This window comes from Zingiber officinale, chromosome 6A, assembly GCF_018446385.1.
Source record: "Zingiber officinale cultivar Zhangliang chromosome 6A, Zo_v1.1, whole genome shotgun sequence".
Taxonomy (NCBI): Eukaryota; Viridiplantae; Streptophyta; class Magnoliopsida; order Zingiberales; family Zingiberaceae; genus Zingiber; species Zingiber officinale.
In genome coordinates this window covers 13273122-13291314 of record NC_055997.1, presented here as the reverse complement: position 1 = coordinate 13291314, position 18193 = coordinate 13273122, and the positions used below count along the sequence as shown (strand labels likewise).

At 40.9% G+C, this 18193-nt stretch overlaps 3 protein-coding genes and 1 long non-coding RNA gene across 6 annotated transcripts; 2 read left to right on the top strand and 2 right to left on the bottom strand.

Moving 5' to 3' along the window:
• The first annotated feature begins 782 nt into the window (after nucleotides 1-782).
• On the top strand, nucleotides 783-2385 carry LOC121995864 (putative F-box protein PP2-B12). The gene is made up of 3 exons (XM_042549633.1): nucleotides 783-1167; nucleotides 1336-1454; nucleotides 1721-2385. Exons 1-3 carry the CDS (start codon nucleotides 892-894, stop codon nucleotides 2175-2177), a joined length of 852 nt encoding a protein of 283 aa, XP_042405567.1. The 5' UTR covers nucleotides 783-891; the 3' UTR covers nucleotides 2178-2385.
• A 131-nt stretch (nucleotides 2386-2516) lies between these two features.
• LOC121995865 (protein PROTON GRADIENT REGULATION 5, chloroplastic-like) lies at nucleotides 2517-3517 on the bottom strand. Its single transcript, XM_042549634.1, has 2 exons — nucleotides 3054-3517; nucleotides 2517-2819 (listed from the first exon to the last, which is right to left on the bottom strand). Exons 1-2 carry the CDS (start codon nucleotides 3318-3320, stop codon nucleotides 2715-2717), a joined length of 372 nt encoding a protein of 123 aa, XP_042405568.1. The 5' UTR covers nucleotides 3321-3517; the 3' UTR covers nucleotides 2517-2714.
• Nucleotides 3518-3599: 82 nt separating this feature from the next.
• Nucleotides 3600-10826, bottom strand: LOC121995866. Its single transcript, XM_042549635.1, has 23 exons — nucleotides 10372-10826; nucleotides 10192-10297; nucleotides 10000-10101; nucleotides 9800-9859; nucleotides 9648-9726; nucleotides 9354-9501; nucleotides 8527-8650; nucleotides 8205-8385; nucleotides 7934-7962; nucleotides 7678-7826; nucleotides 7224-7326; nucleotides 7034-7129; nucleotides 6907-6947; nucleotides 6663-6786; nucleotides 6467-6529; nucleotides 6296-6355; nucleotides 6057-6218; nucleotides 5421-5494; nucleotides 5263-5356; nucleotides 4692-4828; nucleotides 4534-4614; nucleotides 3898-4003; nucleotides 3600-3803 (listed from the first exon to the last, which is right to left on the bottom strand). Exons 1-23 carry the CDS (start codon nucleotides 10761-10763, stop codon nucleotides 3729-3731), a joined length of 2586 nt encoding a protein of 861 aa, XP_042405569.1. The 5' UTR covers nucleotides 10764-10826; the 3' UTR covers nucleotides 3600-3728.
• A 2568-nt stretch (nucleotides 10827-13394) lies between these two features.
• LOC121993733 lies at nucleotides 13395-15609 on the top strand. 3 transcript variants are annotated; one of them, XR_006115383.1, is made up of 4 exons: nucleotides 13395-13771; nucleotides 13839-13982; nucleotides 14069-14149; nucleotides 15433-15609. It is a non-coding gene; the product is annotated as an uncharacterized LOC121993733 (long non-coding RNA). The 3 variants fall into 3 exon arrangements; XR_006115382.1 differs by having other exon boundaries at nucleotides 14058-14149; XR_006115384.1 differs by having other exon boundaries at nucleotides 14050-14149.
• Nucleotides 15610-18193: the final 2584 nt, after the last annotated feature.

Genomic DNA, 18193 nt, shown 5'->3' with positions numbered 1-18193 from the left:
AAAGCTGACGATCTCTCGATCAAATGGTGACCGGTTGACTAATAGCAAGACCAACAAACACATTTTATTGTATTTTTTTAGAAATTTGTGCTATCGTACTTTAAAAATTTTTAGATTACCACATCATATATTTGAGTGTTCACTTAAGAAAGATATCTGAGATATTTTTTAATTTATCTTTTCTTATGTTGTTTTAGAAAACATGCGCACATTTTAGGATGTGTGTACAGATATTATAGTACTATTATAAAAAGAGATTTTCATCTACAAATGAAGATATACCATGTTTCATTTTTGAATGCGCTTTTACTATAATCTTTTTACTATTCTTCTTCTCCTCATACCCATATCATTGATTTAAACGTTGAATGATTAATATCGAGATCCCTTCCCCGATCCAATACTAAAACTCCTGATTTTATAGGATAACGAAGAGACTTTTTCTAATTAACTGCAAAAGCAACTTCTCAATTAGCCATAGAACCACGTTACTAGTATCCTTCGCATCCAATATATATAAAAAGTACAAATATTTATCTGAATTCTTTCGTCTATTTTCTTTACCTGAGAAAGTAGTTAAAAATATTGAATAATTTATCTTTTATTGATAATAAATAATATTAATATAAAGATCACTGGGGCCCACAGCATTTCCACTCCCATGTAGAAAAGGCAACCTCACAAATTCACGACATATTTTTTAAAAGAAAAAAGCCTTCGCGGCTAAGCTTCCTCCCTTGCCCCTTATACGCGTACTCACCGCATGAAACCCCTCTGCGGACACAAAATTATACATCCCCTTCTTCGTCATCGTGTTTTTATAGATATCTGGCAAAGAGATAGAGAAAGGCGTAGTTAGTTCATCATCGCGCACGCTGCTTCTACATCGGGATGGGGAAGGAAAAGGAGGATTCGGGGATCGAGAAGCTTCCGGAGGGCTGCATCGCCCACGCCATCGCCCACACGTCGCCCCTCGACGCCTGCCGCTCCTCCGCCGTCTCCACCGCCTTCCGCGCCGCTGCCGATTCCGACCTCGTCTGGGGCCGGTTCCTCCCCGCCGACACCCCTTCCATCCTCTCGAGCGCTCTCCGTCCCTTCGAGTACTCCTCCAAGCGCGATCTCTTCTTCCGACTCTGCGACCCTATCCTCATCGACGGCGGCAAGATGGTACCGATCCGATCATATCCCTTCCCCTTTTTTTTTATCTCTTCCTCACTTTCTCCTCTTCCGATCCATTCGATTCTTCACTTTTTTTTTAATCCTCTTCCCTTTCATCCTCGATCGTTGCATCTAGATGGTAACGACTGGTGCGTGTTGGGTTTGGTTTTGTTGCAGGGTATGTGGTTGGAGAGATCGACCGGTGCCAAGTGCTACATGATCTCCGTCCGGGAACTCACGATCGTGTGGGGCGAAACGCCTGAGTACTTGCGGTGGATCTCTTTGCCCGACTCCAGGTAATGTCAATCTCTATGTATCTATTTGTCGCAAATTTCAACTCATTTTCTTCTTCATGCGCATCTCATTTTCCTCTGTTATTCTTGTTCTATCTCCGAGTTGTGCTTGATATCTTAATTTCGTTTATGTTCGGGAGGGTGTGAGGGAAGGGTAAGTAAAGGGAAAGTAATTTTTACCCTTATTCGGGAAGAAGGGAGAGAAATGAACGTAGCATGTCTTCACAATTCTTACTTTGTCTCATTCACCTGTTGGCTCACGTTGTCAGATTCCCAGAGGTGGCAGTCAGATTCCCAGAGGTGGCCGAACTGGTGAACGTATGCTGGCTGGAGATTCGCGGCAGCATCCAAAGCAAGTTGCTGACCCCCAAAACAACCTACGCTGCATATCTCATCTTCAAGCTCGCCTACCGGTCCCGCGGCCTCGACGACCCCCCTCAACAAGCCTCTGTCAAGGTCGGCCTCCGCTCATCCACCACACTTGTCTGCTTGCAGCCTCGCAGCGCCGCCGCGCGGGAGCGGAGAATTCGAATGGGAGAGAGTGATCCTCCAACGCTGCCTCTGGCGAGGGATAATGGGTGGATGGAAGTGGCAATAGGGGAGTTTTACAACGACGAGGGGGAAGATGGGGAGGTCGCCATAAGCTTCACGGAGATCAAGGGTGGGCATTGGAAGAAGGGTCTCATCGTCGAGGGAATTGAGATCAGGCCCAAACACAGGAAGTAGTAGCTAGTAGTTATGCTTAGCTATGTTTCTTGAAGTAGTAGTCGCATGTTCTTGATTGATCTCGTGTAGTCTATTGTAGCTTCAACTGCTTGTGTTTGGAGAACTCGAACCCAGAATTTCTTAGAGGCTCCATTCTTCATTAACATGAACATTTTGGGCATCATCAGAGTACGTTTCCCACTGTGAAAGATCCTTATAATTGCTCTTATTTCAGCTGTCTGATTAGAGATACTTTGTTTCACAATATGTAGATAAGTCATCAAAACCTCCATCACCAGAAGTATTGAAGCCTATGGCTGCGAAAATAGAATAACTCCCAAACGAACCAACATACTAGGGTTAAGTAATAGATAAACCTTCCTGTTGCTAGAATATTTCGCGACCAGAAACAAAGTTTCATCTTTGATGGACGACTCATCCAATCCGAATATTATACATGGCCCTATATATTTAAACGAAAACTTTTGCAACAAAAGTTAATTTCATACGACTTCAATTACATGCATCTCCTGATCTTGAGATCGATGGTGTGCGATATCATGCCAGAAATCCAAGCTTTTCTCCATTCTTTTTGGCCAACCTGATCAATCCTTGCCTCTGTTTATTGTCCGCCCCAACGGTCTTGCAGAACTCATTGATCACCTGATCATAAAAGTTCATTCTTTTTAACACACACACACAATTAATGTTGAAGCTATCTTATCTTATCTTTCTCTAATTCATTATTTAGCACTGCTAATTTGTTTTAATGCTTAAGTAATGTGTAGAGCAGTTATAAAGTATACATACAATTTACGTTTATAAAATCTAAACTAAATTTTGTAGATGGAGTTATTAATCTATAATCGTAAGAGTTAGCTATTAATTAATTGTGACCTGGGAGTGGAGAGCGATGGCCTTGCCCCGGAGCTGGTTGAACCGCTTGCGGCCGACGATGTTGCGCACCAACACCACTGCCGGAGCGAACAGCCCCTTCCCTTCGTTCACGTTCCCCATCCTCGGCCACGACCGCTGCGGCCTTGCCACCCGCACCGACGCCACCGACCGCGACAGCTCGGCCACGCCGCATTCGCCGGTGGCCCAGCTGCCGCAGAAGGAGGAGCGCGGGAGGGAGCCGCACCCGGCCGTCAAAGTGGTGGCCATGGACGATCTAGGCAGTGCGAGCTCTCGCCGCCGGTGGCAGGCCGCCCGGTCAGTTAAGTTAATTAGCTGGTGAAGGGGGAGAGGAATGGGAGAGGCGCGGCGGAGTAGGAGGAAGTAGAATTAGAACGGTAAGGAGAGGAGCGAGAGCCACAGGAGCCAAATCCGAAGAGCAGGCGAGTTGATTGGCTGTGATGACTTGGCGTCAGCTCTTGGCTACCGGACAAGTTCAATATAAACACGATTTGGGCTTTCATTGGCCCAATTGAGTGTATATCTAGCTTTTGAAGATATGCAATTTCTGCTCATTTATTGAGGTAGCAAATAGATACAGCAAATACTAGATACGATAGCAAGTCTGTTGTCAATCCAACCATGCGATTCAAAAGTTCATGCAACTATAATAAAAGCTCAAACATAATGGCGGTGGGGGAGCTTGAATGGGTCGCCAAAAGCTCCAACGTTTCCGGGACGAGAGAGCACAATCTGCATCATTCAAACATGAACAAGAATCAGTGATTTGTAACTTAAAGTGACTCTTTTTTAGTTTCCAAGCATTTGTATATATGATTTCAAATACCTGATAAAGTTCCAACGTGCACGATTGAAAACCAGCAGCACAGTAGATGAAATAGTACTCCCAGGTACGCACGAACTTCTCGTCGAATCCCAGAGCAATAATTTTGCTGAAAAACAGAGTGCCAGGAAAGTATCTATACTAAATGATATGCCGCGAAGATTAGATAGAAGAAAAAACTAGCCAGCTATCTGATGAATCCAGAACTTTGTCCTCTACCGTGTGTTTTCGGTCGATTGAATAGTTATGTTTAGTTTACTCTAGAGAACAGATAATAAATGGATGAAGGAAGATCAAGATTTTAGGCCAAAAAGTAACTGCAAATGATAATCTATCCTTCTTCAGTCATTTTCACCCCTTTAATGATCTATCCTCCGGAGAAAAGTGAGCATTAGTGCTTTTATTCATCCTTTGTTTAGGTTCATAAGCAACTAATCCATCTCCATTTTGGCTTTGATGATAGAATCAGTTATAAGATTTTGCTCCTCACAAGATATGGTAGTACATTAGTGATTGTTAAAGTGTGTAGGTGGAGTACTTAACTTGAGATATTCTACTCTTGACCTCTTACTCTAGTTCTCCCAGAATCATGAGCTGTAGTAAAGGTATTGTTAACACTGATAAACGATAGGTACTTACTCCTTATTTGCAAGTAAATTGTTCTTCCAGCTTGCGATTGTTTGATAGTACTGGATGCCAATGTTCTCAGCATGTTCGATGCTACAACATGAAGACACATGAAAACCCAAAGGGATACTGAAATCGCTACACATAAATTCATTTGTGAAACTTGTTACCAGAATTTAGATGAAGCCATCATAGCTGTTGTTATTCTGTTCAAACTAGGAACACATAGTCCAGGAAACACGTACTCCTTGAGGAACTCAGAGCTTCTCCTGTATTCATCGTAGCGTTGATCTGGAATACTGCTGAACTGCAGGCCGACCGTGATCAAACACATTAGATTCAGCTGCCATTGATGCAATAATTTACTGTAGAAAAACATGATTTAATAGTAACATTAAATGGGTAAAAATGCTATGAACCTAAATCTTCAAGCCTCATTTGAACTCAGGTGGTTTAATTGATCTAATATTAGCCTCATTTGTATATGCAATGTTGAATGTTCTAATTTTCTTAAATTATTCATTCCTAGTTTTGTTGATATACTTTATATGATTAGCTTGATAAACATTATTATTGTTGTTCTATTTTTTTTATATGATTTGCTTGATAAAATAGAACAAAAATGTCTATCAATGAGGATAACCAAACAGTTCAATGATCAAACTTTGTATCGAATGCATAAGATCAAACATATAACTAAGGCAGTCATGATAAATTAAACATAATAGCCATTCAGTGAACCTGGAGCACAAATATGCCATCTTCAGCCAGAACTGAATTGCAGCAGCTGAAAAATTCATCCATGAATTCGTGACCTATTGCTTCAACCATCTCACTGTAACTAGTATTAGTAGGAGTCATACGATATGTCAAAACAGTAAGTTCTGAGTGATCAGTACCAAGAGATGATACGGTCGTATTTATGATTTTTTGGCAGATGACGATAATCCATCAGCATGAAATTAATGCGACCCTGAAAGTAGGCCACTGCTTTTGTAAAGAATATGTATTAAATCTAAGGAATCTATATGCTATAAAGTTCTAACAAAGACTGAAATCATTATTGTTTGCCTAAAAGAACATATTCTATAATCTTCACATTGTTCCTGTAGAGAAAGTCTTCATCACAAATGAATTAGCAAGTTAAAATAATCTGTTGATGTGTAAAAATCAGTTAGCTGTATTAAAGCAAACACCCATTAGTTCCATAAGATAGCAGTAGAGACCAACCTCTTATGCCATGAATACTTTTCGGTTTATACTTTGGGACTGTTGTCTACTTTGGTTTTCGTCTTCCTTAAATACATTTACACCTAGTGTTCATTTGAGAAGCTTTACTATAAAAATCATATCATCCTGGACTAGTAACTGAACAAAGCATACACTAGTACAAGTTGATGCTGTGAACCATTTACCATCTTATTGGCTGCCTTTGTAAACCTTAGCTTATCTCATCTCCCAAGTAGAATGCCATGATATCCCCAATACGAATCTTGTGTCAAATATTTACAAGTGCCAAGATGAAGAATACAAACCTCAAGTCCTTCGTCTTTAGCTCTTTTCTTTGCAAACTCCAGTTGCTTAACAGATAAGGTGATGCCTGTGTATCTGCAGCCAGTTTGCTTAACAACCTTGATTGCAAAACCTCCCCAACCACAACCAATCTCCAAAACTTCATGCGTTCCATCAATTTGAGCCTTGATGTTAAAGTAGAACGATAAGAATTGAGCTAACAATGCAATGAGACACCTAAGTGCTCCAACAACATGCTCACCTTTTTAATTAAAAGAGAGATTTTGTGAAGCTGTGCTGTTTTCAGGTCCTCATTCAGTGTCTGAAAAATTGTTTGGGAAGGAATTTTAGAATCTAATAAATGAACCGCAAGTTGTATATAATGTTAGAAAGAATAATGCAAAGCAAACCAAGCAAAATAGAAGTTCTGAACCTTGAAAATGGCACAGGAGTAGCTCATTGTCTCATCCAAAATCAGAGAAAAGAAATCATTACTCTGTCATGAGATGAAGTTAATTACCAGATTAAACCAAAAAAGAGATTCCACTTAATATAGATTTTCATTCAATTATTAGAGTTACAATAATGAAAAAGTTTACAAGGAGTTTGCATAGTAGCTAAAGTCTAACCAGATCATAATGATTGGAGATGTTCTGAATTGCTTGTTTTATAGTGTTTTGTCTCCACATATGCTTAAAAAAGTATCTTGCTGATGCAAATCCTGCTGTTGCAAACATTGGTGTCCACCAACCTCTGGTTATTTTGTCAGAAAATTTTTAGCAGTAGAAACAAGTTTCATATTTGTGCATAGTATCAGTAATGCATTCAGCAAAACCAAAAAAAAAAATCAATGAAAGGAGACACCTAAAATACCTTCCAAAAAAGTTCCTCAGTTCCCTGTTAGCTATAAGAATCTACCAAAAAAAAAAGGAAAACATTAATTAAAATTGCAAGTTGAGTGACAGAAACTGGCATCTAATCTTTCAGCTTGTGCACTTACCAAAAGAAGATCCAGAAGACCTTTTTCTCTATCAACAAATGAAAAGTACCCATTTATATATGCATCTGCAAGACCTAAATCAGCTTCAGTGGCAATCTGTCAAGATAGATATGATGGGTAAGTTTTTGGCCTGGTGCACTTGTAATTGATATTCAAACTAGGACTGTTCATAAAAGGCAAACAAATGGACCTTCCAATAGAACAAAGGATTATGAACTCTAAGAATAGCCTTTTTCGTGTTTTGCTTTCTCGTTCCCTTGAACTCGTATATATTGCCACCTTCTTCTAGCAATCTGCAATTATGATGTAGCATGGATTCAAAGGAATGTAGCATGTGAAGCCTAAAATTGCAGAGACTGGATAGTTTCTAGAGAGCCTAATGCTTGACAGATATCCATCTCAATTGCTTGCTCTCAGGTTATATTAAACCATGTATTAGTTAATTCCTGAAAAAAAATGATGTTCTAACTTGTAAGTATTGGTAATTGTGTGATTTATACCCTTTCTTTTAATTTTGATGTCTATAATGTACTCCACATTGTTGCCATTGTACTATGATCACAACTTACAGTTTTACAAGCACCAATAAGCAAATGACCTTTTCCAAGGGGAATCTAAATATGCAAGCAAATCAACACACTTACGTTAAGGAACCAGTTGAGATATAACTCTCAAGAAATCTAATCACAAAATATCTTGCTCCACGTTCCATTAATGATGGTACCATATGTATTGGGTTTCTCAATAGAATAGAATCTTTTCCAAGCACATTGTTGGCAGCAATAATGCCTGCCTGTAAAAAAGAATTGCGATTTGCAAACATCAAGCATTTCATATCGTTTCTGTTTAATGATTATAAAGCATTCTGTGTTTAAATCCAAATGCAAGTAGTTCTATCACCTTCAGTCCATCCTCATGGGAGCCATAACCTGTGAATCACCATCCAAATAATTGAGAATTTCAATTTCAATTTCTATTTGAAGTTTGATTCGATTCGAAATTTAGCCCTTTCAGTTAAATTTTTCTCAACTTGGCTTTGTCAATTCATGTTTTTTGGTTTCAGTTAGCTCTTTTCGTGCAACACTCGCTAAAATGTTGGAATGAAATGGTACCAGAAGAAGACTCTCAATTTGACACCTAACTCTTGATTGCTACAACTTCCACAGCTTACCTTGGTACGCTCCAGAAAACCATATTGCTCTTTTTCCCTGTATGTCTTCTAGCTCTAAGGCAGCTTTTGAGGCAGCAACAGATGGAAAAGAATGGCTGGTGCACCATTTAAGTAAGGTGTGTTTTGGAACACGTGGAGGGTTCAGAGTTACAAGAAACGGTAGCTTGGTTGAACCTAGATTCTGCAGACATATTTGCACCATAAGCTTTTTCACTGACAGTTAGTAATCTTTCAAGAGATATTCTTCCTAACAAACCAAATTCAAAGAATGCATGATGTTAAACTAATGATATGTGCTTAAAAACTAAAAGGCACAGCAAACCTGCAACACATTTAGCCAATATGTGACACACACTCCATCGTGTGTTGCCCCAAGATAATTACAAGCACTCCATGCTGCTGGATTTTTAGGCATCAAACTTTTGTCATGATGAAGATAAATATCACTGTACACAGAAACACACTATACTGTTGGCGAGGAATTAGAAAATATGAAGTAATAATATTATAAGAACATGTATGTGTGAGCTTTCCTCAAGTTTAATATTTGAATTGAAATTTGATAACATTATTATCCAAGAAGACCATATTCACGAAAAACCAAAGAAAAGGTTGTTTCATGTTCAAGAAGCTTCACTCTCCAGCTCAATATAGACCTCATTTTCTTACAATTTAGTGATAAATTAAAGATCTAATTCAGCTACAATTTCTATATCAAATGAACAAGAAGTATTATGCAGAGATAAGCCTGATTTAATGACTCTAGAGCATATAATCAGATGTGACATCTATGAATTGGTTAGATGCATTTAAATGATAACCCAAGTAATCAAAAGTCATAACTGAAATCATACTTAGTTAAAACTAATAACTATCATCTATGTGTACTAATCTCTTAAATTAAGAGGTAGAGTTTAGGATTCTCTTTCTCACTTGTTACGCTCAACATTGATTCTAATATCATGTTAAAGTCATCGTCAAAGTCCAATCCTACCCAAAATGCCAAGGCACTCCAATCAGCGACATCTTGGTATTTAAATACGATTAATAAGTCTCACTAAACAATACAAGACTTAAAGGTGGAGCCTCATGTCTCCATCTTACTTCCTACCCTGTTTAGCATGTCTGTTTTCAACAACAGCAACATACCTATGTACATATTGGAAGGCACCAAGTATCCTTGCCTCCTCAAAGGTTGCTTGTTCTCCTAAAAGCTTCAAAGCATCCGGGGCATGGGCGCTAATTATGCACTGATCATACATCTCTTTCGAGCAATCTGCTCCTACCACACAGCATCCTGCCAAAAAGCCATATCATTGTATTTAACCAAAGATGATCATAAAAAAATCTTGATCTGTGAGTTTATCAAAATAAATTTGATCAAGAGGATCCAATTGATATCTCTGGTCAATGATCAACAACATATACAAGAAAGCACTTTACCTCCATCAGTACTAAAAACTGATTGCACAGCATATCCTGTTCTAATTGTGCATGATCTTCTCTCCAGTTCTTCTCTTACCTGCTTATAATAAGCATCTAGTTAAAAATATAGCTCTGACCAAATTTATAGATACACAAGTTTACAAGGTTACCCTGCCAATATAGCTCTGTGAACGTGACTTGACAGTATGCCACTGTGGGCCACCAGAGAGCTGACATGTGGTATGGAGTGAAAAGTGCTAACTTAATAATACTAAAGAGGCTTGTAGAGCACTAGTTAGAATGAATAACAAGATGGATGATCACAACCAAAGTAGAAATAACAGCAAAGTTAAGGCAGAAGAATATTAACCTGAAGAAGGTGACTATTACGGAAAAAGGAAAGGACATAATAAGCTGGGAAATGCAGTACTGCATTGGGAGGGCATGACCAGAAAGTGGCACAAATCGGAATCTGTAACCTCACAAAATTGTTTGTACAAACCAAACATCAGTTACTACAATAACATCGAAAAAGAATATAGGTTCTAGTGATTAATCTCACAAGATGACCCTTCTGGAACAACTCAGAGTAACCATGAGATTTGATGAAGTGCTCCAGCGTCTCATTGCGATCTACATCTGGATCGCCGTCCAGCTTCTCGAGGTACCTTTCAGAATTAATGGTTGATTTTCTCCAAACATAACGAGAAAAATATTAAGGGTCTAGCGAAATTAAGCTCACTTGAGGACATCTCCCTTGAATTTGACAAGTTCTTGAATCATTCGCCAAAAGTATGGATTGAGTAGATTGACCTTTTGCGAAAATAAGCTAGAGAAGCCATTCCGGCTTCCCCATTCGTATCCTTTGCCGTCGTCCAAGCTTACAGCAAACGACATGTCTGAAACCTCCGTCTCCACGCCAAGGCTCTCGAACAACTCCATCATATTGGGATACGTCACTCGATTGAAGACCATGAAGCCGAGGTCAAGGAGAATGCCATCGAAAGAGACCGTCTTAGCATGGCCGCCCAAGTAGCCTTCCTTCTCGTAGACCACTACCTCCGCACCGGCTTTCGCCAATGTGTAGGCCGCAGCCAGCCCAGTGATCCCCGCGCCCACCACCGCTACCCGCATAGCGACCGGAATGTTGCCTCGGGCGGCTGCCACCGATCGACGTGAGAGCCCCCGGCCGATTGGAGTAGTGAGTGGAGAAGGAAGCGGGAGGAGATGGTTAAATAATGGATCATTGGGCTGAGGAGTGAATAAAATACGAGCACGTTTTTTATTTTCCATGTTTCTTTTTCCTTCGTTGATTTTGTTAATTATTTATAGCACGTAAAAATATATAATGCATCCTCGCGTTTCGTTCGTTCTTCATTATTATTTTTTTTATTAATTGTCAACGAAACAATCACTTCTTGAGTTGTTTATGTGGGTCTACCTTAGTAGCAGCTGATTACATTGGATGAGTGTTTATGTAAATAATATAGCTGATCCTATCGAAGGAAGTTGAAAAGTCGGGGATGAGATGATCATTGATGGGATGAAGACTTCAATTCTACAAAACAAAACTAAATCAGGGTAAGGGTCTCTGGCGTTAACCCTCTGACACTCAAGTCAAAATCAGAAAGAGAGAATGAGTAATCAAGAAAATGATCAATCTTACCTTTCCTTGTACCTGGCGTTAATTGTTAGAGGAAGGCTTCTTTGTCTTGACTTCTGTGCATTAATGATAAATGGAGTGTTCTTCTTGGTATTGACTTCTTTATATTTAATGATGATAGACGGAATGTTCTCTTTTGTTTTCTCGTCTCCTCCTGTGTAGTGTCATTGTTGCGTCGGATGGACAGTTCGAGCGGCTGGTTTTCGTACCGAACTGGCGGTCCGAGCTCGTTTTTCTACCGATCGAAACAATCAATTACAGATTGTCCATTCATCCGACCTACCCATGATGTCCATTTGTCTTATCAGCCAGGTGATCCACTTGACCACTCCTTTGTCGACCGAGATAACCAGACAATCACCTTTGGCTGAGGCTTTGTTCGTAAGCTCCGTCGTTGACCACCTTGACTTTGACCGACACCGTGTTAATTGACCCGTGACAGATGAACTCCCCTTTATTGCCGCATCAATAACAATAGCGTTAAACATAAACAATGCAATTCATTTACTTTAATGATCGTATTTAGGCTTATACTCGATGACAGAAATAAATTTTTCTTTGATCAACCGACGACAAACATGATCATGTAACTGTTGGAAGTTTATTCCACAATTACATTACGTTTGTTGGAGATATAAAGAGTGTAGTCTAAATTGAAATTATAATATACATCATCCAGATTTATCTATTGAGATGCCTTGAACAAATTATCTCAACCGGTCTATGTTGGTTTCAAATGCCATTTTCAACTAAGACACTTCGTATAGCCGAATGTCAAGTAATATTGAGTCCTATGATAATACAGTCTCTTTAAAACAAATTCGTCTCAGTAGTGCTATGATATTACGCTAGGCATATGTTTTCCATTATAAAATGACGAAACCACTATCACAATCTAACATAGGTTGTCATGACAAGCTGAATGTTTATCTGAACACTGTCACTGGTATCTACTAATAAGAGAATTGCATGGTAGAAAGAATGAAGACAAAATAAGAGAATCAAGGTGGAAAGATCTCTACCCTTTGAAATCTAAGAACAATTTTTCTTAGAATCTCTCTCTCAAGAACATTCTCTTCCTTAACCACTTGCTTGAGAATGCTTTCTTCCTCAAGCCCAACTCTCCTTATATGGAGAGCTTTTTCTTGAGAATATCAAAGACTTTGAATAAACAAAGTGTTGGATTGAAAGCGCTAGAGGGAGGGGGGAGGATAGTGCTCGTGGCTTTTACTTTTTTTTTCAGAAGACTTAACGAGTAAACGCAGTAGATATAAGAACAAACAATGCAAACACCAAGATTTACTTGGTTTGGAGCCTTGAGCGACTCCTACTCCAAAGCCCGCGATCGTTGATCGCTTTCGGTGGACAATCACTATCAATTTGTAAATATTTACAACTTTTGAAGTACAATTCAAAACAATAAAATATACCAACGACACAAGAAAACAGTGAAGTTGAAGCGTCTGGTCGTTGGAGTTGAGTTACGGCTTTGTCGGAACGTTCTTTAAGCAGCACATGGAAGATGGATCGTGTTTCAAATGATGTCCTAAGCTGCTGGTCGAATCCTGCATATAAAACTCGTGGAGGGCGCCTCCAACACCATGGAGGGCACCCTCACCCGCACCGAATTGCAGCGTGGATGAGCTCTGACCACTTCGCAGTTTATCCGCCTGAGGGCACCCTCAACCTCCATGAGGGTGCCCTCACACCAATGTCCAATGCACCCTCAAGATCCATGAGGGCGCCCTCATGCTCCATGGGGCGGCCTTACGCCAGTGTCCAGGGTGCCCTCAAGCTCCATGAGGGTGCCCTCTGCTCAGCATCTAGGGGCGCCCTCAAGCTCCATGAGGGCGCCGTAGCGCCTTGCTGCGAGAGGGTTTCTTCCTGCAAAATAGATGTAAAATACCGAAAATAGGTGAATGTTAATAAGGGATTTTTTCAAAATTTTTGGAAAATTTTCGGGGATTTTTCGAAAACCGTACGGACGAGTTAACGGGGATAAAAACGGGGTCCGGGAAAGTCTGTTTAGGTTACCCATTTTAAAGCGAGGAAAAGTCAAATTTGTTTATTCATTTTCCTTTTTCTTTATTTCTTTTATTTCTTTTATTCTCTTCGTTTCCCTTCTTGCACCCGACGCCGCCGAAACCCCGTGCCCTAACTGCCCCTAACCGGCGCCTCTCGCTTCTTTTTCTCCACTCTCCCTCTGCCGACAGCCGCTTCTCCCCGATCCTTTCTTCTCTAGCACCGAGTAGCATCGCCGACCAATCCCTCTTCCTCCTCCCTCGCGACGCCTTTGCCCTAGATCGGCGCCGCACGGAGCAGCATCAACGCCTTCTCTCGAGTTGTCTTGCCGCGCCGAGACGAGGCCGAGCACCGGCCACCAGGTTCAGTACCAATCGCCTGTGCCCTAGCCGAGCCATCCTCCGCCCGATTCTTCTCTTCATCTTCCCATGCGCCAGCGACGCGCAAGCCACCGCCGGTAGGCCGTTTCCCTTGTGGGAGATCTTTCCCTGGTGCCGACCCTTCTTCTCCTCTTTCGAGTGCAGGTTGCCTCCACGTTGTGGTGTTCGGTGGATTTAGAAATTGGGTGTTGTGGGCTGTTCCTAGTTCCAGCAGCAACTCTCTCCAGCAACGCCGGTGTCCTCCCGTGCCCTAATTTCTGACTCAGTGCCCTAACTGTGATCTGGGAGGTAAGAAATTGTGTTATGTAATTAGGATTTTTGATTGGTGATTTGTGTCTCAATTTGATCCGAGCAGTGGGGAAGGTTTCCTGTAGGGCTTGCTTTGCTGTGGATTGATCTTGGTTCCGGCAGCACCTCTTTGGCTGTGGATCAATAGCAGAGATCTGTGAATTAGGGTAAGGATTAGGCGTATTTGAATACTTGTTGTAGATCATGTTCCGAATTGGAGGATTTGGTTAGACGATCATGTGTATGTTGATTAGGTTTATGTGTTTTTGAAATTAGGGTTTTGCCCTAATTTAGGGTTAAAGAATTTATTTAGCTATTTATAAGAATTTAGCTAAATAATCGTATATCTATTGGATACATGACTTTGACGCGAGACGAGTATCTCGATGTCAGATTTGGACATTCCTATTGGAGGCGGGTACTTATGACTTTATGTCGTTTGATATGCATAGTAGTGAATTTAACAAATTGCAATAATTATGTTTCTTATCTGTTTCGGTTAGTCACTACCCGATACTTGTTACATGCTTGGTTGATACTTGTTTTGAATATCATGTTATTTCTTACCTGCTTATACATGCTTATAGGGGGCAGTGATATACCATGCTTCACCATGTTCAGGACCTAGGTTTTATACCTTGTTTTATTTGTGTACCTTTGATTTGATTCATTGACCTAAGGTGCACCTTCTATATATATATGGTTTAGCTCAGGATATTTACATGGTTAGTGTCATGCACCATTCGCATGATTGCATGCTGTGTGATAGTTCGCTCCATTATTGTTGAGCACATCGCCAGTTACATGGATTTGCACACACCACCACTCATGGGTTAGTGGTCGATTCAGGCAGAGTGTGTTGCAGCAGGGACTTTGTTAGGCTTCGTTGGTCCGCTCATGGGTAGTGTGACGCAGCGTGGTAGCCGGCAGAGATTCGTACCCGTCATCGTGTACCGGGAGTTGAGAGCATTGCGCACCCCCATTTATGATTTGGGGTAGGAGGATAGGTGTACTCCGACAGCATCCCGTCCACTCGATCACTCATCAGGAGCAGTGACGACAGAGTGCACGGTTGTCACAGCCCTACCCACTCTGTCTCACTATTGTGTGTGAGATGGTTGACTAGCGTCAGGGGTGACCAGGACACATCATTGGCATCATACGCATTGATGCATTTATTTCTTGTGATTGTGTTTGCTGCATTTATTTGCTGCATATTGGTTGGATGTCATGCTTGACATGCATACAAGATTTCTATACTTCTCGGACTGTTTATCCTTGTACCAGGTCCTGGTTAGTAAGTTTTCTCCTGTTTACTACAGTTACATTTTATCCTTCTTATATCAAGAGACTGTACGCATGATTAGTGCTAGATGTTATTTCTCTACTATGTATATCAGTTGTTACCCACTGAGGAGTTGACTCACCCCGTGGATATTTACTATTTCAGGTTGATGCTGTCAGGAGAGAGTTCTAGTCGCTAGTCCCCTGCAGTCCACGAGGACGAGCGTTGATCTTGTGGTTTTCTTTATTAGTCTGTATTTAGACTTGTTACGTTTTGATACTTGGATCTTGTGTATGGATTTTGTTTTTACATATAGATGGGTTTGGATTTGGATTTGTTTTACTACATGCCTGCCTAGACGACAGAAGAGGTAAGTTGATTTTATCGTCGGATTTGAGTTTATGAGTGTAGTTGAGTACTGTGGATTTTGAGTCTTATTATCATTGCTTATTAAACTGTGTGGATGGTGTGGTTGTTTGTTTATTATTATTGTTATTATTCCAGCCGCATGTGGCTGAGGTATATGGTGATGTAGTAAAGTTTTCAGATTGTTCGCCGTACAGGGGAGATGCTGTCGAAATTTCTTCGGACAGGGACTCCTCCGGAGCGTGACAATTTAGTGGTATCAGAGCCAGGTTGGCGATACTTGTTTGATTTCCGTGTGTTAGATTTTTTTGAGATTTATCTGATACCAATTTATTGGTATCAGAGCGGGTTATGATACCTGTTTTTGGTATTCTGGATATTTGGATATCTATTTCGGTTTGTACGGATTTTCATTATGGTTATATTTCGGACTTTCGATTCGGATTTGTATAGATTCCCGGCGATTTACTCGTTCGGAATTCCGAGGTCAGTATGGGGACTGGACAGCGACAGAACATCTCCAGACAGAAATTAGGTATGATGTTATTTAGTAATTGTTTATACTTGTAGTAACATCTATAATATAATTTAACAGATATGAGGAGATCTACACGTGTTGCTGCGAGACGTGGTGCTGGACGACCACGTACGAGGACTTTAGGATCTCTGGATTCCCCAGAGATGCCCTCAATGAGTCCATCATCCGAGGATAGACTCGGATATCAGCACGCCGGGCTCTCGACCCCAATGGCTCTATAGAGGTACCTACCTCGATTGCCAAGTGTACCTATCCCTCAGATTTCCACCACCGTGGGTACTACCAAGATACCCTCCGGCCCGTCTGCAGCGACTCGGCACCACCGCCACCTAGACCTCATGTATCCACACCGGCACCTGCCCCAAAGACTCACAGATATGATACTACCGCCCACATCCGCATCATTACTCATACCTCTTGTACCTCCGGTAGCCACCCATGTTCATCCTATAGTGTCACCGACGCATGCTCCGCTTATAAAGACCGGAGTACCTCCTCGATTTATTCGGTACCACCCGGCTGCACCACCCGAGTTCCACCGGTTCCTCGCAGTTCCGACATACCTCACCGACATCCGCGACACGAGCTAGGATTCCATATTAAGAGTCGATGAAGAGTCGATTCACACTCTTGAGGAGACTGGACCAGTATGGCTTTATCGTGGATAGAGACTATGGAGCGCACCTTCTTCTATACGGCTTGCTCGAGTGGGAGAAAGCATAGGTCGCTTTTCATTTACGGGATGAGGCTAACGCTGGTGGATTACCGGTTCCATCACCTGAGCAGAGCATTACTTGGACCAGGTTCAGAGAGGCTTTTGAGAGCCGTTTCTTTCCACTAGCATATCAGATGGCTCGCCAGCATGATTTTATGAGTCTGCGGCAGAACAATCGCTCGGTGATAGAGTATAATACTGAATTCAACCGGTTGGCTAGGTTTTGTCCAGAGTTAGTTGGGGAGGACAGATCCCGCATGATGCAGTTTATTCAGGGACTGGACGGTCATCTGCAATTAAGGCTTGCCGATTTATGGATCACATCTTACTCAGATGCACTGGATCGAGCCTTGATGATAGAGTTAGCTCAGCAGAGAGAATTTTCAGACAGGAAGAGGAAGCATACGGGTCAGGCATCCGGGCAGATCCAGCAGACACAGGCGACAGGACAGTATCAGAGTGGTCGCAGTCGGCCATGTCAGGGTACTTCTTGTAACGACCACCCTTCTTACTATATTATACTACTCTCTAAGGTGATCGTTACTTAACTACTAACTCTACTTAACCGGTATGATCGAAACCACGAAGAGTCTCTACCGAAAAATTTTGACAGAGTCTCCCCTGTACCGGTGACCTTAAACTGGGATACAAACATAATATACATCAGCCACAGGTGGCTGGAACATATATCAAACACACAAAAGAAATAACATCACCACGCAGTTTAATAAACTCAAATCATGCAAGTAATGAATAGAGGAAACAAAATAAATTACAGCTTAAATTTTATTATCAACCTATATACAGAATTAATCTAACAAATTCTTAGACTAAGTCCCAAGACTTCCATAGTCCTGGCATCACACACCATCCGCACCTCCTCGCCGTCTTCCTTTATCTGCAGTAAGAGGAAATGCAATCTATAAGCAAAATGCTTAGTAAGCGCTATCTAACTCACAAAAACATGAATATGTATGTATAAAAAAAGAACTAGAAACTATATGCTCTAAAAGGAAGTAAAGCATAAACATAACTGCTCATGTCAAATTAATAGCAAAAAAAAGCTAAGAAATCTACTCATGTAATTCTAATAGCTAATCATGCTGCTCATCTAATAGGTAAACATGAAAAACTACTCATCTACTAGATAAACATGGTAGAATAAAGAACTAAACTTACTGATTTTTAGAACTATATGAAACTTATTTCATTTGTTCTAAACATAATCTTTAATACTTTATGTTTATGTAAAACTCGTTTTACTTGTTCAAAAACTTATACTTATAATACTTCAAAATAATAATCAA

Excerpts from the sequence above, each read along its gene's own strand:
- LOC121995864 (XM_042549633.1), top strand. The coding sequence starts at position 892 with ATGGGGAAGGAAAAGGAGGATTCGGGGATCGAGAAGCTTCCGGAGGGC. Across the intron at positions 1,168-1,335 it reads TCATCGACGGCGGCAAGATG|GGTATGTGGTTGGAGAGATC; the intron begins GTACCGATCCGA and ends GTTTTGTTGCAG. Across the intron at positions 1,455-1,720 it reads ATCTCTTTGCCCGACTCCAG|ATTCCCAGAGGTGGCAGTCA; the intron begins GTAATGTCAATC and ends TCACGTTGTCAG.
- LOC121995865 (XM_042549634.1), bottom strand. The coding sequence starts at position 3,320 with ATGGCCACCACTTTGACGGCCGGGTGCGGCTCCCTCCCGCGCTCCTCC. Across the intron at positions 2,820-3,053 it reads CCATCGCTCTCCACTCCCAG|GTGATCAATGAGTTCTGCAA; the intron begins GTCACAATTAAT and ends TTTTATGATCAG.
- LOC121995866 (XM_042549635.1), bottom strand. The coding sequence starts at position 10,763 with ATGCGGGTAGCGGTGGTGGGCGCGGGGATCACTGGGCTGGCTGCGGCC. Across the intron at positions 6,530-6,662 it reads TCTCCAATCATTATGATCTG|AGTAATGATTTCTTTTCTCT; the intron begins GTTAGACTTTAG and ends ATCTCATGACAG. Across the intron at positions 5,495-6,056 it reads CTAAAGACGAAGGACTTGAG|GGTCGCATTAATTTCATGCT; the intron begins GTTTGTATTCTT and ends GCCTACTTTCAG.